The 24,001-nt window shown below is 41.2% G+C and overlaps 1 protein-coding gene across 1 annotated transcript in view; it reads left to right on the plus strand.

Annotated features, from left to right (window-relative positions):
* LOC310965473 (dihydropyridine-sensitive L-type skeletal muscle calcium channel subunit alpha-1-like) overlaps positions 1-24,001 on the plus strand; it is a 293,992-nt gene that overhangs the window by 57,641 nt on the left and 212,350 nt on the right. Inside the window, exons 10-14 of the mRNA XM_083939088.1 lie at positions 5,484-5,644; positions 7,446-7,671; positions 9,826-10,033; positions 10,169-10,289; positions 13,109-13,223. Coding sequence (XP_083795214.1) covers positions 5,484-5,644; positions 7,446-7,671; positions 9,826-10,033; positions 10,169-10,289; positions 13,109-13,223 — 831 coding nt within the window. The remainder of the gene's footprint in view (positions 1-5,483; positions 5,645-7,445; positions 7,672-9,825; positions 10,034-10,168; positions 10,290-13,108; positions 13,224-24,001) is intronic.

The following is a 24,001-nucleotide window of genomic DNA, read 5'->3' on the forward strand; positions in this document are numbered from 1 at the left end:
AACACAAAATAGATTGGTGACAAAGCGCCCCCCTTTGCGGAGGCCAACCCCTACCGGGAACGAATCCGATTGACTGCCGAGGATCCGGACACAGCTCTCGCTTTGAATGTATAGAGATTGGATGGCCCTCAGAAGTGACCCCCTCACCCCATACTCCCACAGCATCTCCCACAGTCTCTCTCTGGGGACCCTGTCATATGCCTTCTCCAGAGGCTGAGTAGTGTGATACCCCTGTAAATGGCACACACTCTCTGGTCCGCCAGAGAACAGGGGAACCACCACTCCGGTCTGCCACTCCCTTGGCACTGTCCTAGACTTCCCTGCAATTTTGGGATGTGTCAACCAAGACAGCCCCTCCCAACCCAAAGCATTCAGCATTTCTGGACGAATCTCATCAATCCCTGAGGCTTTGCCACTGTGGAGTTGTTTGACTACTTCACTGACTTCCGCCAGACATATTTACGATGATTCCCCATCAGCCTCCAGCTCTGTCTCTGCAGACGCGGGCGTGTTAGTCGGATTAAGGAGTTCCTCAAAGTGCTCCTTGCACTGCCCGATTACCTCATCCCGTCCTTACTGTAGACAGCTTGGACGGTTCCCCGTTTCCCCCTCCTGAGGTGCCAAATTGTTTTCCATAAGCACCTTGGTGCCGCCTGAAAGTCCTTCTCCATGACTTCTCCGAACTTCTCCCACACCCGCTGCTTTGCCTCTGACATGGCAGAGGCTGAAGCCTTTCTGGCCTGTTGGTACCTTGCAACCACCTCCAGAGTCTTCCCTGACCAACGGTGTCCACCACGGTGTTCAAGGGTTACCACCCCTTGAGGCACCTAAGACTTTGAGGCAACAGCTCACTGCCGCAGCTTTACCAATTGAAGCTTTGAACATTGCCCACTCTGATTCAATGCCCCTAACCTCCACAGGGATGCCAGAAAAGCTCCGCCGGAGGTGTGAATTGAAGATCTCTCGGACAGGGGCCTCCTCTAGATGTTCCCAGTGCACCCACACTACCCATTTGGGCTTACCTGGTCTGTCCAGATTCTTCCCCCATCCTCTGACCCAACTCATTACCAGATGGTGATCAGTGGACAGCTCTTATAGTAGAACAATGTATTATAAAATAGAAAGTTCTACAAGAAGGAGTCAGCAGAGAAGCCTCATAGCCATCAATAGGAATTTATTGAATCAAGGTTAACAAACTCTCATCACAGAGTTCCAAGTTCTAAATTCAAAATTCCAAGTGACTCTGAAAAAAAGAACATCCCCTCTTTTAGAATAGAATAGAATTACTTTAATGATCCCAGACTGGGACATTATTTTGTAACAGCAGTAGTGGGTCAGCAAATAAAACACACTGTACATAACATACATAGAATCCAATTTATACATAGTGTATATATACAGTGCACAGTGTGCTATAAACAATAAACAATAATAATATATACAAAAAATATGCAAAATATACTATAACAATAATAATATATACAACAAAACAGTAGAGAGACCAGAGTTCTCTGTCAGGCAGAGGTGAGAGACTGAGGTTTGTGTGCTGACAACGTTTACACCCCCCATCAGGTCTTTCCAATACACACATTTACCATCAGTAGGGTCTACTTTGTGACCAGACGTCATCATGCCCATATATAGTTATATTATTTTCTAAACAGAATGTGTGCTTATCAAGCCATGTCCCAGGTACAATGTGACCTTGTCCTGTTATTCACTTCCTCAATCATGTTTTCTTCCACACTCTGCCCTTCTCTTCACACGAGTGTCCAAAACGGACTCAGGACAGATGATATGATCACAAAATCGATCTTATGAGCATCCTTATGTTTGAACATGGTGTTTGTTATAAACAATCAATGACTAGCGCAGAAATCTAATAACAGATGACCGCTCATATTTAGATTTAGATCAGGAAGGCTGTTCCTCCCAATCATGCCTCTCCAGGTGTCTCTATCGTTGCAGAACTATGGAGTACCCTACTGGAGCCCCATGCAGGACTCCATTCAGGGTCTCCAAGAAGGCTGAATACGCTGAACTGCTGGTCGGTGCAAAAGCACAAACAGCAGTCAGAATTTTCCCCCCAACCACCCGCAGGCGTAAGGAGGCGACCCTCTCGCTCACAAAGGTAAACTCCAACACCGCAGCGCTCAGCCGGGGGGTTTGTAAGTATCCCCACACCTGCCCGGCACCTCACACCCTGGGCAACTCAAGAGAAGAATAGGGTCCAGCCCCTATCCAGGAGTACGGTTCCTGAACCGAGACTGCGTGGAGGTAAGACCCACCAGATCTAACCAGTAGCGCTCCACTTCGCACACAAGCTCCGGCTCCTTCCCCCAGAGATGTGACATTCCAAGTCACGTCCCCAGAGCCAGCCTCTGTGTGTGGTGCCAAGTCACTTTTTTGGGCTGTGCCCGGTCGGGCTCCGTATCAAACCCTGCCACCAGGCGCTCCGTCTGGGCCTGGCTCCAGATGGGGAACCCAGGCTTCCTCTTTTTTGTTTGTCCATGGAGTCTTTCTGAACCATTCTTCATCATTCTTCCCATTCACTCTGCCATGGGAGACCCTACCAGGAGCACCAGGCTCCAGACAAAACAGTCCTCAGGTTCACACAAACCTCTCCACCACGATAAGGTGGTGGTTCCCGGAGAGGATCAGTCCCTTTAGAATATTGATTATAAACATTCTCAGGTATAACCAATCACCTTCCAGATCACACACCAAGTGGATTGGCCTCCACCTGACATCAATTGTGGTGGCTTTGATTACTTCAGAATAAAATAAGCTGTTCCTTGAGGATTCCACTCCTAGTAGTGCATGGTAACAAAAAAAATTTACCATGGTTGGAAAGGTGCTTTCAAAAGAACTCCGGGATAATGTCCTGAATAGGCACAAGTTAGGAGAAGGATATGAAAAGAAATCAAATTTAAAAGACTTTAACTATCCCTCTGAGTACCGTTCAGAGTATTGTTCAGAATTACCGAGTCAGGAAAAGGTGGATCAGGGAAGCTACCAAGAGGCCCACGGTGACCTTGAAGGAGTCTCATCTCATCTCATCTTCATCCGCTTATCCGGGGTCGGGTCGCGGGGGCAGCAGCTTTAGCAGGGGACCCCAAACTTCCCTTTCCCGGGCCAGGGGCCTTGAAGGAGTTACAATTCTAAATGGCAGAGGTTGGTCGATCTGTGGACTGAGCAATTGGTCAGGATTAAAGGGAAAATGGATGCTTCCAAGTACACCCAAGTTATTGAGGAAAATCTGCAGCCCTCTGTTATACACTTGAAAATGGGAATGGGTGGTTCACCTTCCAACATGATGACGACCCGAAACACACCGCCATAAAAACAACACAGTTACTAAAGGACAGGAAGGTGTATGTCCTAGAGTGACCTATTCAAAGCCCTGACCTCAATCCTATAGAACATCTGTGGATGGACTTGAAGAGTGCAGTCCATCGCTGCTCACCACAGAATTTGACTGAAATCGAACAGTTCTGCAAGGAAGAATGGGGATATATTTTTCAATCTAGGTGCACAAAGCTGGTAGAGACCAATCCAAAAAGACTGATGGCTGTAAGTAAAGCAAATGTGCCTCCACAAAGTGTTAAATCTGGGGACTCAAAATGTGTAAATCACGCTAGGAAAAAAAAAAAATGTATGTATTATCATTTAGAAAAAAAGTGACAAAAGGACTTCAAAAGGTATCATAACTTTCAAAAGGCACTGCACTGGACATAGACTGGACTATTCTGAGAGAAACTAGGACAATGTTGCATGCATAAATCTTATCCAAGTATCTGAATACTGCAATTAAGACACAGTGCTGTGCCTTCTGGTATGTTTTTTATATCAAATCGAAAAACTGAATTCCTTAATGATGACCCATTCCCACCAGTAACAACTGGGCATATTCAGCCACTGCTCCCTACATGGTGACAGTGACAGGCTGAAAGGTAGAACAGTGTTATAAGAATAGTGAAGTGTAGAGAAGACAGCTGTTAGAGATCAGAGCAAAAATAAATTACCATTGAAGTCAATTGGTACCAAATGGTAAAATTACATTATTTTACAAAGCACACTCTAGTCTATCGACCACTCAAAGCATTTTACAACGCATGCAGACTTTCCCACATACACACATTAATGTATTAATGGCAGAGGCCCCTACACATGTGAGTAAGGAGTTCAGACACTTTGACACTCACCACAGTCAGGAAGCTGAAACTTGAAATGGTTAACAACATTTTCACTGCACTGGCTCCTTGTAAAATACAGAATGTCATTTTAAATCCTTCTTCTTACCTACAAAGCTCATAGTTCCGTATTACCTGACTAGATCGCTGCACTCTGAGAATGCAGGGTTACTTATTGTTCCTAGAGTTTTCAAAAGTAGAATGGGAGGCAGAGCCTTCCGCTACCAAGCTCCTCTCCTGTGGAACTTGTATTTATGTGTCTGCCTGTCTCTGTGTCTGTTGTGTCTCTCTGTGTCTTATTGCTGTCTCTCTCTTTCTCTCCCCCTATTTGGTCAAGGTAGATTTCCTTCTGATAGACTTAGACTTAGACTTCTCTGTATTGATCCCTTTGGTATGACTCCCACAAGGAAATTGAATTCCCAGCAGCTTACAAAAAGAAAGGTATACAAAATTAGAATATAGGATAGCCAATAAAACTCTTAACTAAATAAATACAGAAACTATATATACATTCATAAAAAAAACAGTAAACAATAGACTGTTTAATATTTCCGCCTGTTAAAGGAAGGTTTTTGTTGCCACTGTTACTGTTCCTATTTGCTCATGGAGGAATTGTTGGGTCTCTGTAAATCATCAGTAAGTCATTGAGTGTGGTCTATGCCTACTCTATATGTAAAGTTTCTTGAAATACTTTTGTTAAAACTTTTGTTATGATTTGGCACTATAAATAAAATGTAATTGATTATTTTCTGTTGTTTTCATCTCAAATTGCCAGTCTGTTTTTATTTTTTATTTCTTTACCCGTGTAAACATCATATCCTGAATATGATTAAAACTGGGATAAACTTCCTGACTGATATACTTATATAGACACTCACCAATGCTAAAGATACAGTATGTGACATGACTGACTGTGTTAAAGTGACCTTGTAAATGTAAGTTTGCATCATAAACCCTGCACCCTTGTTCTTCCTATGATTTTCCTGTCCACTCCTGTCCTCCTCTCCTCATGTGACAGGATTTACCAATACCACTTTAAGAGATGTATTCTACACAGGACAACTAATACTCTAAAGTTATCTTAAGAAGTGATAGGGATATCGCAGATTTTGTACTTTGGAGCTTCTGTTAAACACTAAAAGCTTGTTGTAAAAATGTCATAAAATATGTCAGAAAAAAATGAGGTCATCAAAGTAATTAATACGTCATTATATTTCACTTTGGTCACTAAGAGGACTCACAATTTCTCCCCAAATGAAACCTGTCTCTCTCTCTTTCTCTTTTGTACAGTAAACTGGCTCGTAAATGGAATCGTTGGTTACGGCGTAAATGCAGAGATTATGTGAAGTCCAAACTGTTCTACTGGTGGGTGATCATGCTTGTCTTCCTGAATACGCTGGCAATTGCAACGGAACACCACAAACAGTCTCAGAGACTCACAAACTGGCAAGGTCAGAGCAATTCCTGTTACATGCCTACATGCATTTTATCCTGTGTTTAGTAGCCCAATCTACAGTTTTCATCTCATCTCATCTCATCTTCAACCGCTTGTCCGGGGTCGGGTTCGCGGGGGCAGCAGCTCTAGCACGGGACCCCAAACTTTCCTTTCCCGGGCCACATTAACTGGGGGATCCCGAGGCATTCCCAGGCCAGTGTGGAGATATAATCTCTCCACCTAGTCCCGGGTCTTCCCTGAGGCCTCCTCCTAGCTGGACGTGTCTGGAACACCTCCCTAGGAAGGCCCCCAGGGCACATCCTTACTAGATGCCCGAACCACCTCAACTTGCTCTTTTCAACGCAAAGGAGCAGCAGCTCTACTCCTCACAGATGGCTGAACTTCTCACCCTATCTCTAAGGGAGACTCCAGCCACCCTCCTGAGATAACCAATTTCGGCCGCTTGTACCCGCAACCTTGTTCTTTCGGTCATGAAACATACAAAGGGATGAGGGAATGAGTCATTACCCCAAGTGAAGTACATACAAACCAGTCTTTGATTGATATATTCACTTTAAAACCTGTTTCTTTATTGACATTTATAACTAATAGGGCTCTATCCTATTTGTCCATTCTATTTGCTCTGTTCTATTTTGAGGATTTGTGCTGGCTGCCCAAGTCTAATTTAAAGCTTACACAATCCCCTCTCAAAAATCCATAGTATGCGTAAATTATACATTTTTTGAATAATTAGAGTGCCTTGAGTATTGAAGTTGTTGAGTTTTGTGTCCCTGGTGTCCCTTCAAGCTCCAGGGATAAAATAAAGTATACAGTTTAGGTGAAAACTGTGAGAAAATGTGTGTTATTTCTGGTTTAAAGAAGTCATGTAAGTTCTTTGTTTGTCAGACAGATTCAGTACTGGGCTTAAATGAAAGCCTAAATGGTCCCCCTTTCCAACGCACCATATAATATAATTTTGACAATATCCCTACCATGAGCCTAAACCAGATATACACCGGATTTCAAAAATGCAATTTATCTTAGGGGGTTAGTAGCTCCATGGGCTGAAAACAGTGATTTCACTACCACCCCTGCACTGCTATCGTGATTTTTCTAGTACTAGGGGTGTATACCTTGCTAATATATTTATCTCATATCTACGATAGTAGAGCTGAGGAGCAGCTATAGACCCCATGCGCAGTGTCTGTAGTGAGACTGAAGCAATGTAGTTCCTTGAAAAAAAACACAATATTTTTCTGTCTTTTTTCCAAGCAAATCTGTTACTTGAGTTAAAATATTTACCCAAAATATGTACAATTTAACAGATAAATGACAGGGACAGCTGTGGCGGAGCAGGTAGAGCGCTTGTGGTTTAGACCACAAGGTTGGATGTTCGGTCCTCAGCTCCTCCTGTCCACATGTTGAAGTGTCCTTGAGCAAGACACTGAACACCTAATTGCTCCCTGGGTGCTTTTCCTATGCCCACTGCTCCTTAGGATAGGCTTAAGCAGAAGTGAATTTTCTCTGTATAGTTCTAACAATTGTATGCGACAACTGATAAATAAAGTTTAGTTTTTTTTAAATAAGTTGGGCAGTTTTGTGCAGGGTGTGCAAGTATAATATTAGCAGGGATATTTTCTGCTAATAATCTCATTTCCAGGTTGTGAACATTAATTAATTGTCAACCCACTTTTGGTATTTATAACGTAGTATGTTGCAAATGTTGAAAGCTGAACTTGATTAACTTTAATAACTCTGTCTCTTTCTATTTTGTGTCTTGCCTCCCTCTTTGTACTGTTGGCCCCAACCATCAACAGACAATGCAAATAAGCTACTGCTGTCTATGTTTGCCCTTGAGATGTTCATGAAGATGTATGCGCTAGGCTTGACCTCATATATCATGTCTCTCTTCAATCGCTTTGACTGCTTCGTGGTGTCCACTGGTATTTTGGAGCTCCTCCTTGTCCACATGGGCGTCATGTCAGTCATGGGCATCTCTGTGCTGCGCTGCATACGTCTGCTCCGCCTGCTTAAAGTCTCCAGGTAATTTGGCATTTATTAAGCATAGCTACTACGTATGTTAAATGTGTATGCAGTTGTGTATAAAGTCTTCATCAAGAATATCTCATGGTAATTGTTTACCAATCCAGTTAGTCTATCATTATTCCTATGATAGTTGAGTGTTTCCCCCTTGAATGGTAGTAATGATTGTTGATCCTCCCATTTTCTTTAATTAAAGAGCACATATTGTGCCTGTGACTTATATAAAACCTTTAACAAAGCCTTAACGTTTATACTGTGTTTATTCTCTGTACTGTTGACTCAATTAAAAAAAAGATATTTGAATGAATCAATACACAAAATAAAAAAGTGTAAAACAATGCAATAATACATTCCCAAGAAGATAAAATAGGATAGGAAAATAATAAAAATAAATATAAAATTACAACAATGGTGTCAAAAAGTGAAAAATAATTAAAAGCAATAGAACAACAGCAGATGCTTATCTAATTGCTTACATCAGAAAGATGCTTCACCATACTTGTCATAAAGTCATTTTTGGTACATATAGCAAGCCCCCACCAGATCACCTTATGTCCGGTTCAGACCAAGATATGCAACAAGACGAAACCTTATTAGAACGTTGCAGGCAAAGGTGTGAACTGGCCCATCTCATCTTGACTTAAACCAGGTTTTGGTACGTAAGGCACATTGTTTGTTTAAACAGCCAATTAACCCGTAGTAAGGTCCGCTGGTCCAGTCAGTTGTGAACTATCAGTAGGTCGAAATGGCAGTTTTGGATGAAATTAAAGACAGAGAAAGAGAGAAATAAATAAGAAGAGGGAACAGAGTGGGATGGCAGCAACATTACAATGAGTTGTTTTATTGTATTGGGAGGAATAGTTTTTGGGTGAAAAATGTTGATACTAATAACAGCAAAAATTCTGAAGAGGTTGAAACTGCAATATTGGGTTTAGATGAGAATAAAGTGTGTGGTGCTGATAAACTAACTGCTGAACATCTTAAATATGCTAGCAAGAAACGCATTCCTCTTTTTTCTATCTGTATGATGGGCTTCTTAGTCCATGGAACTTGGTTGGAATAGTACATTCTTACTGCTGGCATCCAATACGGGTTTAAACATCAGTTTGGTAGAGACGTGTATATTTGGAAGGAAACTTTAGATAAAAATTAAAATGAGGAAAAAGATGTAAAAATGTGGGCTTCAGTCAGTACATTGTCTTAATTGTAAGATAAGGTGGACTTTATTCCTGTTTTGGAAACAAAATTACTCTCATAATCTTTTTTTATTTTTTATTTGTTTATTTAAACATGTTTGTCAAGTTCAAACAACCTAGAACATCCAAAACATAACAAAAGAGAGAAAGACAAGTTATATTACTTACAAGGAGAACGGACAGAGATGTGTTCAGTTACAATCTCCTACCTCTCTGAAACACACTCTGCCGAGCCCTTTCTTTTTATTTCCTTAAGGTGGTCCCTAGTTACAATATGAGTTATAGTTCTAAGGGTGAGGGGGCACACAGCTGCAACTTCTCACATTTACACAATTCATTATCTTCATGAGTTACAGCTCTGAGGGAGAGGGGGCACATGTTGCTCGTCCTTGAAACAGCATGTTCTGTCTTTAAACGGAATAGCAGTTTCTGTTTCTGCACAGATACCTCTTTGGTGACTCATCAGCAGTCACGCTTATCTGATTTCTTCTACCTGCAAAACAACTCTGCACAAATTAGCTGTACACATACACTAAGTAAGGTTAGTTTATATGTAAAGGCAATTGGGGTAAATATGAGATTACTTTATGTACAATTATTCTAACAATGTTGCATTTTGAAGTAATTGTAAGTGTAGCCTGACCAAAACTTGTGAATCAAAAATATCTAATAATAGCAGCTGATAGCAATTATTATGAATAATTAACCATGCTAATTTAATTACAAAGCTGATATTCCTAGAATTGTCTTTAACATGAATACACAAGGATCTCTTAACTTTGCATTATTAAAAATTGTGACCATGATATGTTGTGTAACATTGTACAGTTGTACAGGCAATTATTCAGCTGAAATGTAATTTTAAAACCAAAATAAATTAAAATCTTCTAGCCCAATTTTATAATTTAATACTACTGGCAGAATAACTGATGACTTCAACTGATTTTGTGTGCCCTAGGTACTGGACATCTCTCAGTAATCTGGTGGCTTCCCTCTTGAACTCGGTCCGTTCCATTGCCTGCTTGCTGCTGCTTCTCTTCCTTTTCATTGTCATCTTCTCATTGCTGGGTATGCAGGTGTTTGGTGGGAAGTTCAACTTTCCCAACCAACCCAAACCCCGCAGCACCTTTGACAGCTTTCCTCAGGCCCTCATCACTGTATTCCAGGTACAATCTAATCCACAAATCCTAAATTCATTCAAAAATGTTTTTTCTAAAAAACAGAGAACAGAAATACATTTTGAAATATGTCAATTGATTGCAGTAACATAACATAGTGTGATTAAATTGAATGTGTTTCAGATACTGACAGGTGAGGACTGGAATACTGTCATGTATGATGGCATCATGGCTCATGAAGGACCCAGCATGCCTGGTATCCTAGTGAGCATCTACTTCATCATCCTCTTTGTTTGTGGGAACTGTATCCTATATATATATATATATATATAGAGAGAGAGAGAGAGAGAGAGAGAGAGAGAGAGAGAGAGAGAGAGAGAGAGAGAATAATTAAATACCCTAAATTATTAAAGGATCTGTGCTAATAGTAATCTGGGAACAGCCTCCTCTGATAGCCTGAATTCTCAGTTTTATCACAGATCATGTTTTAAATACATGTCAAATTTTGATTGTTACCAACTTCTTGTACAAGTGATCACATATTCACCCTCAACACTCATGCTTCATTGACTTTAAAACGGACATTATTCCGTTAGCATGAGAGCCTTTTCTCTAGAATCACATACGCATTCGAGGAAAAGCATACAATATTATTTAATCCATTTATACTAATATTAAATTTGCTGTTAAAATCGGGCACAAACACAGCATTTTTTCTCAGAGAGAGTAAGAAATGGATATAACATTAGTCCAATCCTTTTTAATTTATATATGAATGCGAACCAATTGGATCACACTGCATCACCTGGCCTCTCCCTGAATAAAAGAAAAATCAAAGGTCTCCTCTATCCTGGTACTGTTGACTGAAGAAGGTCTACAGCAGCACCTGACTCTCCCCCATCAGTTCAGTCACACCTGGGCTTCCCCTAGAAAAGACCAAAGTTATGATTTTTTAGAAGCCATCCAGAAGCAAGGAAAACATGCATTTGTTTTATTTGGACACCTTTAAATAACAACACACACAAAACTACACATACTTCAGCCTGAACATCAGCTCCAGAAATAAGGGCTTTCTATGCAATTAAACCAAATATAAAATCTGAAATTCTGACCAATTACCATATAGCTCAAAACTTTCCATTTTGTGAAAAATTTATCTCTATGTCAGTGAAATCTGTGGTCAAAAATTGAATCAGGACTTTGAAAAAATGGAGACAACAGTAATTTGAATTGTTTCACACTAAGTTCTGTAAGAATCTCTTACACATACAAAGAAAGAACCAGAAAAATGCATGTAGAGTAGAATAGTTGACTGTATAATAATGGAAGTATCCTCTCTGTTGAGTCCCATTCTCTCAACTTGATCCAATCTTACTCGCCTATGGGAGTCACCACCTTGTCAGCCTTTGACTCCGCCTCATTTCCTCTTACCAAAAAAGGGCATTGATGTGACGTTGTGGGGAGGGAGATATGTCTATTTGGCTGACATTTACTGGATTAGCCAAATTAGCACCAACGCCCAGGATTACTATATTATTATTATTTTAGGTTTTTTTTTGTTGTTATTTTGTAACAGGAACAGGATTTTTTAGAGGGTAGAGACTGACACAGGAGGTCAGTCTCCAGCAGAGTCAAGTGCAGGCACTCCCGTGTCAGTCTCTAGTGAAAAACACAGCAGCTTCGAGAGTCAAGTACTGGCAGCCAGTATTTATGGTATATGATTTAAACTGATATTCAACACAGAACCATGCTCATAGACTGTAAAACACAACCCTGACGGCCTGAATCCTCCCGCTGCTCCAGATTAGCATCTAGTGTATGTGCCAACGATAGTAGGCTGTATTGCAAGTCATGGTGCAGGTGCGGCTATTTAATTAACATACCAAGGCTAACATGTTGTGTTCCTAAACTATCTGTTGGTACAGATTGATCGAAGAGCAATCCATCTTGTCACTTATGGTAACACCACCACACGAATGTCCGCAGTCAAGGTCGAGATGACGGGGTTAGCACACTAATCCTGACAATTTACCTCCGAGGAGAAGTGAGGGCCAGTGGCTAGCTGTCACTCGAGTGGCCACACCCTTAATTATTCATAAACTTTAACCTCCAATAAAATAAAACCTAGCCTGGTACAAAAAAATAGGTTTATTTCTGCTGTGAAAATGGCCTGTTTAACATGGGGATCAATAAGGAAAATTGCTCTATTATGCAGCCTCCCCCTAGTGAAGATTCAGAGAACAGCAATTGTATTATATTGGATCAACCAGGAAGTCGCTGCGGTAAGGGCTTGAGCAGAACATGGCCGCTATCCCCTCATATTCAAAATTCAAAAAAGAGCACTCGAATTTGATCAACACCCAAAAACTAGTGACCCCCCGTCCTACCATCACACCGCCCTGTGCTGCCAAAAACTGAAGCCAGAGAAAAGTCCCCTCAGCCAGCTGGCCAAAGGCTCCACCCACATCACATGACCAGGCCCGGACAGCTAACAAAACTAACAAAAAGGAAAACAACGGAAAATTAGAAAATTATTTTGCCCTAAATAGAGAATAGAAACTGTCAGATGACCTGAGCACTCTTAAAAGTGTGACAGTGTACAGACTCAGCGAACATAGTCTGGCTATAGAATCAAGTCGCTACAAAAAGAGCTGGCTCCCCCAGGAGGACAGACTGCTCCCACTGAGACACCCAAAAGGTAGAGACAGAGCACCACTTTGTCACATCAGGCTGTAAGAGAGGAATACTTCCACCCAGTTACACACATACACTCTGAATTTAAACATACAGCACACACACAAAGATTCCTATATTTACTGGGAGAAAAACATGATTGTGAAATGATGGCAGAAAAATGCATCAGTGTTGTGCTGTTTAGTTTATATTCCTAGTTTTGTAATTAATTAAATGTGTACGTATTTGAGAAAGAGAGAGAGAGAGAGAGAGAGAGAGAGAGAGAGAGAGAGAGAGAGAGAGAGAGAGAGAGAGAGAGAGAGAGAGAGAGAATGAGTGAGAGAGTCTCTTTAACCAATGTTGAACTTCAACTATGACAACCAAAAAAAAAAAAAAACCTGGAGTTAATTTCAAATCCCTGTCATAATCTTTGACTCCCCAGTCCTTCAGTCATCCTTCTAAATGTCTTTCTGGCCATTGCTGTTGATAATTTGGCAGAGGCTGAGTCTCTGACTTTGGCACAGAAAGAAAAAGCAGAGGAGAAAGAACGCAAGAAAGCACTTAGGTAAGTCTCTCTAAATATCTATTTAAGTATCGAAGGGTTCCTGTTGTACCCTTTTTTCAGGTTCACACATGTATTTTGTGTTTATAAATTGTACTAATGTTTACATGCTTTAATGTTAAAACATTTTCTCATACTGTTCATGGCTGCTGCACCTGTATTCACCCTCTGTCTGAGACACTCTGTTGCAGTGCCTGTCTCATTAAGGCAGCAGATGGGGGTTCTGGTTACCCATAAACATGTTTACCTCATTAGTTGAAGCTTTGGTCATGTTTAGCATGAACAGCTGACATTATAATAATATGACAGAAAATAAGAATTAGGGTCTGTGAAAAATCTCACATCAATTTCAATTATGAAAAGCAGCTCATTTCAAAATATGACTGTTGTGGTGGGTAAATAATTTATAGTCCTTAGCCAAAACACAGTGGACACAAAAACATTAAATCCATATATGAATGGTCCTTATGAAACCATTACTGAGACCATCATTTCTAGACCATCATCAGTTGGCTACAGATTCAGACAGGCAGCGTGCTCCTGGCATCTGCCTTTATCAAAAGCCTGATTCATCACTCCAGACTGCACATTTACACTATACATTGTCAGCTGGTGGTGTGCTACACCACAAATTATTTAGCCTGTATTGGATTGTTATGGCTTGGTTCAAGTGGCCACGACAAGCAACTATACTACTACAGGTGCTTTTCATTCTAATTGCGCGTCTCCTTGTTTCCCTCACTCGTGTCTCTTCCTTGTGTCTTCGCTCCTTCCAGTGAGTATGTGAACAATACATGTGAGGACAGAGGAGTCGAAACGTGAAAATGAGAAAGTCTTGGTTCCACAGCTTCAGTTTGAAGTAACATCAGTGACTGATGATGTGCCGCACAGAAGTATCTCTCAATTATCCAATGAAACATTTCTTATGAAAATGAAAATGGGACAGAGATGCGAATTACATCCTGAAACTATTTTGGTCTTGTGAATTTACATATGAGCTGTGGAAGGCTAATGGCATATAAGTAGGTGATATAGTTGTCACTATTTTCTCAGATTTTATATTTTGTTATGATTTCAGTGACAAAGACACTTGTTTCTTCCCTTATTACTCAATTTGTTTTTATTATTCGCCTAATTCCACATCCCCCATTTCTTCAGCATAAAACAACATCACGACAATATAGTGTATGCAACCTATTTAAACTTACCTTCTTCTCAAAAATGTATTTTTTCAATATGCATATCCTCTAAAATGTCTGACATTGACCAGACTATCAGACTGATATCACTATGGATGTTATTACATTTAATTTGGGGGTAGCGCTATAATCAAGAAACAGGATTTTTGAGCGCTAACTTCAACAGTGTATATTGCAAATATAGATTTCTTACATCCACATGTTCTCTCAAAGGCACTGAATCTTGGAATTTAGACCACAGCACATTTATCAACCACAGTGTGGTTCCCAATATCAGTGGTGCTTTCACAAGGATTTGTATTTTTTTTAATATTTTATCTGTAAAACTCATACTGCAACCTACACCATACAAGTTGGGGAGGGGAAACTTTGAACTTTGGTTCAGACCCCTGGACGTATGGCAGACACCAAAAATGACATGCTCACCAGCAGGTGGTGCTATAATTAAAATAAATATTATTATATTAAAATATAATAATAAAAAAGTTGAACACGTTTTTTCCTGTAAATCCCACATCGTACCTCGCACATTCAAAATTCTTACATTAAGGCATTCACTGAATCTACATGAATTTTCGGGATATAGGCTAAGCCCATTTCCACCTGGTCTTTTTATATCAGGATCGCGATATATGCAATAGCTACTTTTTCGAACTCTAATTTATGCCCAAGTTACAGTGACTTCCTGTTTGAAGGTGAAAGGCCAAGCTTGGCCACGGCAACACAGACATGTATTTAGATGATACTGGCCAATTTTTAAGTTGATTGTGTTAATCTCCTTGGATGAGTTTGTTAATGTACTACATGTGCAAATGTGCCAAAATGGCCATAAATGTCACGTCTTCCTGTTGACTTAGCTCCAAGAGGCTTTTTTGTACATCTGGAAGAGTTAAACGTGCTGTAGGGGGGCTGTAATTTTGTTGACTGTAGGGGGCGCTATCACTGTGATTAAATATTTAGATATACGTAGGTGTCTTCAGGCTGGGACTTGTCATGCATGAGACATTTCGTGCAAACTGGACAATGAATGGTCAGGTTAAAACAAGAGAAAATTTTTCGATAGGGCTGACTTTGGTGCCATGCCACGCCCACACGGTGCAGTGAAAACTCCATATTCTCAATATAATTTGATCAGACATGTGTTTAGATGGCACTATGACTTTGAGTCAATTATAAAATGGGGTTGTGTTCAGGAAAGGACTCTGATGAACCGTGAGAAATTTGAAAGAGATTGGACGAAGTATGGTAAAGTTACAAAATATTCCTGTGCTGTGGCGAATGGCATGACTTTGGCACCATGCCACGCCAACACAGTGAAGTGAAAAGACTCCCAAGTTTTTACTATCGTTTGATCACATACACTGGAGATCAAAATTAGGGAAAAATTATAAATACCTGATTTATTCTGAAATACTGTTATTTTCTATTGTTCAGAATTTGATATAATACTCACTGTCTGCCACTGCTGTACCAGCATGTTTTTTTTAAATAACAAAGGCACTTCAACAAAAACCTTTATTTTGTGAAAACAACAGTGAGCAAAATTAGAGAACACTTTCAGATACCTCCCAGTTATTGGTGTTAATCTAGCAGGAACCGGATGAGGCAAAGGAACCCGCTTGAGACCCAGCTGAAGGACCATCTCCTCATTAATTAATGATTCAGGCATCAGCCACAGAGTCAATGAAGATGGCCAAGGTGTGGGGGGCCACCTGGAAGGAGAAGGCGGCCTTGAAACAGAGGTCTCTGGCTTTGGGGAGGTGACAGGGCAGTTGAGCTCACCAGGATCTCCCCAACTACTGGTAAGCTCTGGCTTTTGCTGGAACAGTTGGATTTGTAGTGTCCTGCTGCCCCACAATAGAGGCAAAGATTAGCCTTGCGGCGGCGCTCCCTCTCTTCCAGGGAGAGGGAGGTGCGACCCAACTGCATGGGTTTAGGATCCTAAACCTGCTGATGCAGTGAGGTGGAGTTGGCTGCTGTAGCGCCCCCATGGAAGCGAGGTGGAAAAGAGTGTTGGGCCCCCCCTTGATGCTTCTCTCATCGACAGGTCTGAATGCGTAGGTAAATGCGGATGGCCAAATTAATGACCCCGTCCAAGGTGATGGGGGTTTCATGTGAGAACAGTTCATCTTTAATATAGTCAGCAAAAACGTGGAGGAAGGCATCACAGAGAACAGAACTGTTCCAACTGCTTTGGCTGGCTCTGGTGCGGAAATCGATAGAATAATCTGTCAGCGTTCACTCACCTTGCTTCAGTCCTATAAGACCTCTTGTTGACTCGGATTCACAATTCTCGAACCCAAAAACTTTGCGAAGTTCAACAGCAAACAGTCCAGAGGAAGCACAGGCTGCAGACCGTCTCGCCCACTCAGCTGTTCCCCACAGTCAATCTCTGCCTGTCAGGTGGTTGATGACAAATGCTAACTTTGCCGGTTCTGCGGCAAAGGTGTGGGGCTGCAGGGTATAACAGAAGAGAGCAGTTGGTGAGGAAGGGGCCACATGTCTCTTGATCACCATCGTAACGCTCCGGGGTTCCCACCCGGGGCTCAGGGGCATCTCTGGGCAGTGAAGAGGCCGGTTCATGTGCGGGAGCAGAAGCTGGTTCTCCAGAAGAGGGGACAGACACAGCAGATGGTGAGAGCTGGGAGAAGCAGGCTGCTAGTTGTTGCATCTGTACGGCTAACGCCGCTAGCGCTCATCTATGAGTCTCAGCAGCTTGTCTGGCTTCAGCAGCAGACGCAGTCATCATTGCCTCATGCTGCTGCAGGACACCCTCAATTGTCTCCAGGCCACTGAGGGGTGTGGGATTGTCTGCTGGGTTCATAGCTGGCCAGATTGTACTGTAGCGGGTGTGGAGTGAACCTAATTGCAGCACAGATGAACCAGGTGTTCGTTTTAAAGCAGTCTTTATTCAGCAGGTAAAAGCAGGTACACGGCTGACCAGGGAAGAGCAGAAACAGGCCAGGCGCCAACCAGCCACAGGCAGACGAGGAACAGAAAACAGGCAGGCAATACTTGTGGTCAGGGACAGAAGGCTGGTGGATTTTCCGGGGCTTAGACGAGAGGCGAAGGTCAAAGGGAAGTCGGGTCGATACCAGGTAAGTAATTCGGGTGCTGTAGAATCAGGCATTAGAGCGAAGACAATCTGGCAAAGAGTGATTGGAGTGAGGCTGCATATATACTGGCTTGATTAGAGATAGTGAGCAGGTGAGAGCAGCAGGTGAAAGCTGTAGACTGATCAGGGGTGTGGTTGAGCAGCAGAGCAGGGGAGGAGCCAAGCAAACTGTGACAATGGACACACCCTATTCATCTAGAAGGTCTCCTGGCTACTTTGCAAGATGGTGAGCCACTTTAAGAAACACTGAGACAGCAGGTTGTCCAGATAAAGGTCAAAGGGATGACCCTCTCAGCCATCAGAGAGAGCTTGGGTGTTCCAAGTCTGTGATTTCAAGAATATTGAAACTTTACAAGGACACGCATTCATTTAAGTCCCTCAAAAATGCCGGTGCACAAGAGGACAGGATTATGCAAAAACTCTCAATGTGTCTTGTCGTTTAAGACAATTTGGACTGAGGAGCATGTTGTGTGGACAGAGGAGAACTGGTCCTGAGTGCACTTTAGTGATGAGAGCACGTTCAATTTATTTGCCTCTGATTGGAAACATTATGTTTGGCGTAGGACTGGGGAAAGACTGAACCGAAAGTGTGTAAATAAGTCGATTTGGAGAAGGAAGTGTCATGGTTTGGGGGATTTTTTCTGCAGCAGGAGTTGGGCCTCTTGCTACATGGCAGGGTGAATGCAAATGTTATGTTATGTTACGTGAACCTCCTTCAACAACATGCAATACCTCCACTGCAATTGTCTCCTAATCCGCTGCAATTTTCATACAAGACAATGCCCCCTGTCACACTACAAAACAGGTTAAGCACTTCATTGAAGCTAAGAATATTGACCAGCTCTTCATGGGGGATCCCGAGAAGTTTCCAGGCCAGTGTGGAGATATAATCTCTCCACCTAGTCCCGGGTCTTCCCTGAGACCTCATCCCATCTGGACGTGCCTGGAACACCTCCCTAGGGAGGCGCCCAGGGGGCATCCTTACTAGATGTCTGAACCACCTCAACTGGCTCCTTTCAATGCAAAGGAGCAGCGGCTCTACTCTGTGAAAGAAATTCTCTGGAGTCCTCAGTGTTTCTCAAATCATGTCTTTACTAAGCTGCATGCATAAAGGAGAGAAGCTACAAACAACGCGGTCGAAAATGTTGCTCTGGCATTCTCCAGATCGCTTCAGCCTATATTCAGTCACATCAAAGCACCTTAGAAACACAAGGAAATCCAAGTAACAATAACAACAAACACACTACTTAAAGTCTATGAGCCCAGTGCATGTTATCAGTGTTTTACGACCACCAAATGTCACCATTTGCAAACCATTTATGACTCCTCTCCGCAATCCCCCCAGCACTTATCCATAGCTTGACTGTTGTGTTAATCAACATACAGAAACCAAGGATTTACATCATAGACTTAGAACACTTACAAAGAAAAAAGGAAACCCCTGGTTATTTCCCACATTTCCCCCCTTTTTACACAAAGTGTAAAATATTTTTGGGGTAATAACATGGTATCATCAACTAACTATTTCTATGACTACACACTACAAACATTAGTATAGGTTAACTTTTAACTCTCAGAATATAACCAGAGGGAAGATAAAAAGAACGAAAAACATTCAAACAAAACAATTCTATTCACACCATTTCTTCATCTGAACCACTATATAGGTTTCCTTGCTTTATTTTGCCTCATTTGATGCCATGGCATCCATTTTCTTCTGGTGTCAGAGGTTAACAGCACATGACATACTGTCAGAAAACAAGTCTTTACCACTGTCTCATTTCTTTCTTCTTTAGCACCATCATCTGCAATGGCATTGCTCTGTGAAAACTGAGTTGTGAACTCTGTAAACCGGTAAAAGTGTTGGAGACAAAAAATTAAGGATGAGTGGTCTGGGAACAATAGGTTTTCCTGTAGGAGTGAGAATGCCACAGTTTTTTCCCAGAGTGTGAAAGTTATGGACATACTCTTAAAGCATAATGTGACTCAATGACATTGTATCATCTGTTGCTCCTAGAATGAAAACCACAGATTAATACAAATAACTCTGTCACCTTAGCAGACAAGTTATTCGGCAGTTTAGTTCATAGGCAAACACAGAAAGAGTAGTCAGATGGATTCCTCACAGAACCATCTATAAAGAAAAACAGAATCATCGTTAGACACTATGTATCAGACAATGCATCCCATGGTTTTGATCCACTGTTAAACATTTCCAACCAAGAATGGTTCTCCATCTTCAGCTGTAGGATCAAAAGCTCAAAAATGAAGACAGTACAGCGCTTCAGGCTGACATAAAACATAAGTGTGACAATGAGTACCATGCAGGACGTGCACACTTCGAAAATACAATAGTGTCAGCTGTTAATTTGTTAGAATTTGTTAATCGACATAATACTGCTGACATACAACTATCATGCAAAAATGAAAAGGATTAGTTCATGTTGAAACAATCAAAGCTCGATCAGGTAGGTCAGTTTAAGTCGGTAGAGGCTGTTTGCCTCAGCAGTCACAGTCTAAAAAGTCAGTCATTGGTCAAATTTCTTTATATAGGGTTTGGGAGATCTCCACAAAAACATAAAATAATCCATAAACGGCGCTAAAAAAAAAAAATATATATATATATTTTTTTTTTTAAACCCATCCAGTTTCTCTGGATTCAGTCAGGACCCAATTATTATCATTATTATTATTATTATTATTATTATTATTATTATAATCATCCTTAAATATTATTATTGTTATATCCAATGCTTCGATTTGAAAAAACGAGACGCATGTTTTTGAAAACTTCACCATCACGACAGTTTTTCAACATGTTCTCCAGAAAACTGTACCATAAAATTACAAAAATTCAAATACCATCGAGAGTGAAAGCAAAAAACACAGAATAATGAGTGAGGATGGACAGTGATGCTACAATATTGCATTTTCTAAATCAATCACCAGAAACTCCAACCTGTGATATCTACGATGCCTCTTCAGGTAAAATGGGAGTTATATTTGAAATATTCCAAAATTGCATGTTTGTTGTATAAGAAAGAATCAGTGTTGCTTTCAATAACTTAAATTTTGTCTGATGGGAGCTAAAAAGATTTTGTCTGATCATTCATTCATTCATCTTCATCCGCTTATCCCGGGGTCGGGGTCGCGGGGGGTGCTGGAGCCGATCCCAGCTGACATTGGGCGTGAGGCGGGGTACATAGTACATAGTACATAGTACATTGTACATTGTCTGATCATAGTAATCAAAAATGTAATTTTCTGTGTCTAACGATCAACTCTCACTGCAAAACCAAAACCTCCCCTATTGACCCCAGTACCTATTCTTAATAAGAGTTCATATATGTATATGCATGTGTATGTATGTGTTGAACATTAAAATCATGGTGTCATCTAGTGTGGATGTTTTTATCTTTAATTTATAATTTGTGATTTTCAAATGCTCTGACCGCTGTCTGTATGGTCTGTTCACTGGAAACATGAAAACCCCAGGTAGAAACATGCAACCAGGACTCTTCTGGATCTTGTCCCACTCTCCTTCTTTCCTTTCTTCTGCTGTTGTCTTGATGAGGCCATCTTTGTTCAGGATTCTGTGCCCCATTCTGCTGGTATAATGAACCAAATGGCTGGTCGAATGTTAGCCCATCAGAGTTCACACCTCTCCAGCTCCCACCTCCTTACAATGTTTTAGTTCCTCTGACTGCCATGTCCTGAACAAAAGCTCTTCAGTGTTCAATTGAAATGAACATCTGGTGGACATCCTCTCTGTTCCCTTTTCTTCAGGACAGTAGTCAAAAAATAAGTTGCTGTTTGGAGAGGGAACTTTCTGGAGAAGCAATGCTAGCTTTTTCCTTGTTTCAGTCTGTTTTCCCCCAGTCACTAGTGTTGTGAAAACTGACACATCTGATGCAGGTCCAGTCTCCCCTCCCCCTCACTGTCAGAGTCCTTCTGGGCTGTTGGAACATGCATGGGGGCTTAATGGAGGGGCTGCATGGCCTGGAGACAGAATGATGGAGGCCCTGTCTTTTTTCCCTGCTTTCCTGTTCCTCATTCTTTCATTCACTTACTTCTTCTTTTTCTGTCACACATACATATTTCTCTAATTTATTGTCTTCCTATAACTGAGTCTGCTTTCCTCCGTCTTTCTCTTTTCATTCTTTATCCCAACAATCCATCTTTCCCTACTTTTTGTCCGTTTCTCTCTCACATCACTTTACCCTCTTAACTATATATGTACCTAATATATAAAAAACTCCCTTAGTCTAGTAATGCCAAAATGGAACTTGTCAACCACAATTTACCCATTTAACTGCTATAAATTTAGCAGGACCTTTAATTATTTTAACCTTCCCATTTTGTTTCCCATTTTTCTATTGACTCACTGGGATGTGCTTTTACTTTCAATGGGCTTATTGTTCACATGCTGATCTTTCCATATGAACATAGTTAGATCTTATCACACATACACTAACTTTGGATAATCTTTCAGCCAGGCGGTTTGTACGACACCTTCGTTCCGAGCAACGCACCCTTTAATATCCAAACCAGATATTTAGACACTGAAATTGAGTCACCACAAAGTTTATTTTCCTTACGACCTTCATACGCCTATTTTTTTGTAGTTGGGAATCTCTTCGCTCATGCAAATGATATTTGCATTTCAAAAATTTCTACTTCTTTAAATAATTGATTCAGAAATCATTCATATTCTCCCCAAATGCTCATGTATTTTCAAAAACACCTCTCTCCTTTGTTAGGTTGCACCAACCTCTCACAACACATTTATATTCATTTTTGTCTAGTTTAAGACATCACTTATATACCTTTAGGTGCATAAAGGAATTATAAATTATCTTGACAGCAGATCCACACAGGTATCTTAAACTGTCTACCTAGGTCTCACACCTTCTTCAGAGCTTCAAAACAACACAGGTAAATGAAGCTTGTCTTCACAATTACAAGAGATATGATCTTAAAAACACTGTACTCATGTTTAAAATGGATGGAGCATCCACTGTCCAGCACCCGTTCCTGACATCAGGCAGAATCCTGTCCTCCTTGTTGGAGTGGAACTTTCCTTACCGGTTTATAACCTTTAGTCAGGAGTCAGACTCCGCCAGAGGTGTGTGTTGAAGCTCTCTCGGACAAGGGCCTCCTCCAGACGTTCCCAGTTCACCTACACTAGCCTACACTTTGGGCTTACCTGGTCTGTCTAGAATCTTCCCCCATTGTCTGACCCAACTCATAGCCAGATAGTGAATAAGTGCTGCAGTTCCCGGATTCTGTTGGATTCTGACCTGCGATCCTTTGCTGTGTGCTCCCTCTTTCTCTCTCCCATTTACACACACACAGACACACTCTACAGAGCTATTCCTGAATAGAGATATGCTATATATGTCCTCTAGTCTGCACCACTGCAAGCCTTTCCGTCAACACACACTTTTACAGCACCCTCATTTTTTAAGGCGCTGTAGTGTTTTCTTTCATGTTACTTGTACATAAGTTGACAGTGTGAATCATACGGGCCACCTTAATTAAACTGCAACTATTCTCTATTTATCACTTGGAGAAAGAATGGAGCGCCATTCCCCTGTGTGTGAGGGAGAGAACTTCTGTGAACTACTACTACTATTTGCTCTTTTGTAAACTTTATTGAAACCCATTCACCTCTCTACTTTTAGTCCATCCTCTATATGTTCCTCTCTTAAATACATACACACACACACACACACACACACACACACACACACACACACACACACACACACACACACACACACACACACACACATTCTTATTACACTTCTAACCTTACTACAAGCCTGACTCACAATTTCCAATTACAAGTGACTGTAGCTTAACCTTTCGTGACGATCTGGGCAAGCAGACAGAACACTGTCAAATTCAAATTGTAGTACTTAATGATTTGCCAATATCTGCCAACTGATACACTTGCCAACAGGTGAATAAGGGGAATTTTTTTTTTTTTGGTAAATGGTAAATGGACTTGTACTTCTGTAGCGCCTTTTTCGTCTTCTGACTACTCAAGGCGCTTTCACACTACTTGTCACATTCACCCATTCACAGTCATTCACACAGATGGCAGTGGACATCTACTGTACATACCATCTAATCTAACCATTCACACCACATTTACATACCCATGCACAGCACGGGGAGCAATTCAGGGTTCAGTGTCTTGCTCAAGGACACTTTTCCAAAGCAATGCTCCGAAGAATCTACAAAGGGAAGAGACTGCAACATGTTTTCAGTCGTTTCTTAACTAAATTTTTATTATTTTGCTACAGACACAATTTATTTTTGGGCCGACTTTAATAGTCGTATTGCTGATAAAGATGACTGATTTTGGGATTTAGACAATTTTCCACCAAGAGTAGCCTTAGATTTGTCTTAATAGTCTTGGTGAATCTTCCATTGATTTTCTTAGGGATTCTAAATGCTGT

The sequence above is a fragment of the Echiichthys vipera genome (assembly GCF_963691815.1).
Source record: "Echiichthys vipera genome assembly, chromosome: X".
In the NCBI taxonomy this organism is placed as follows: domain Eukaryota; kingdom Metazoa; phylum Chordata; class Actinopteri; order Perciformes; family Trachinidae; genus Echiichthys; species Echiichthys vipera.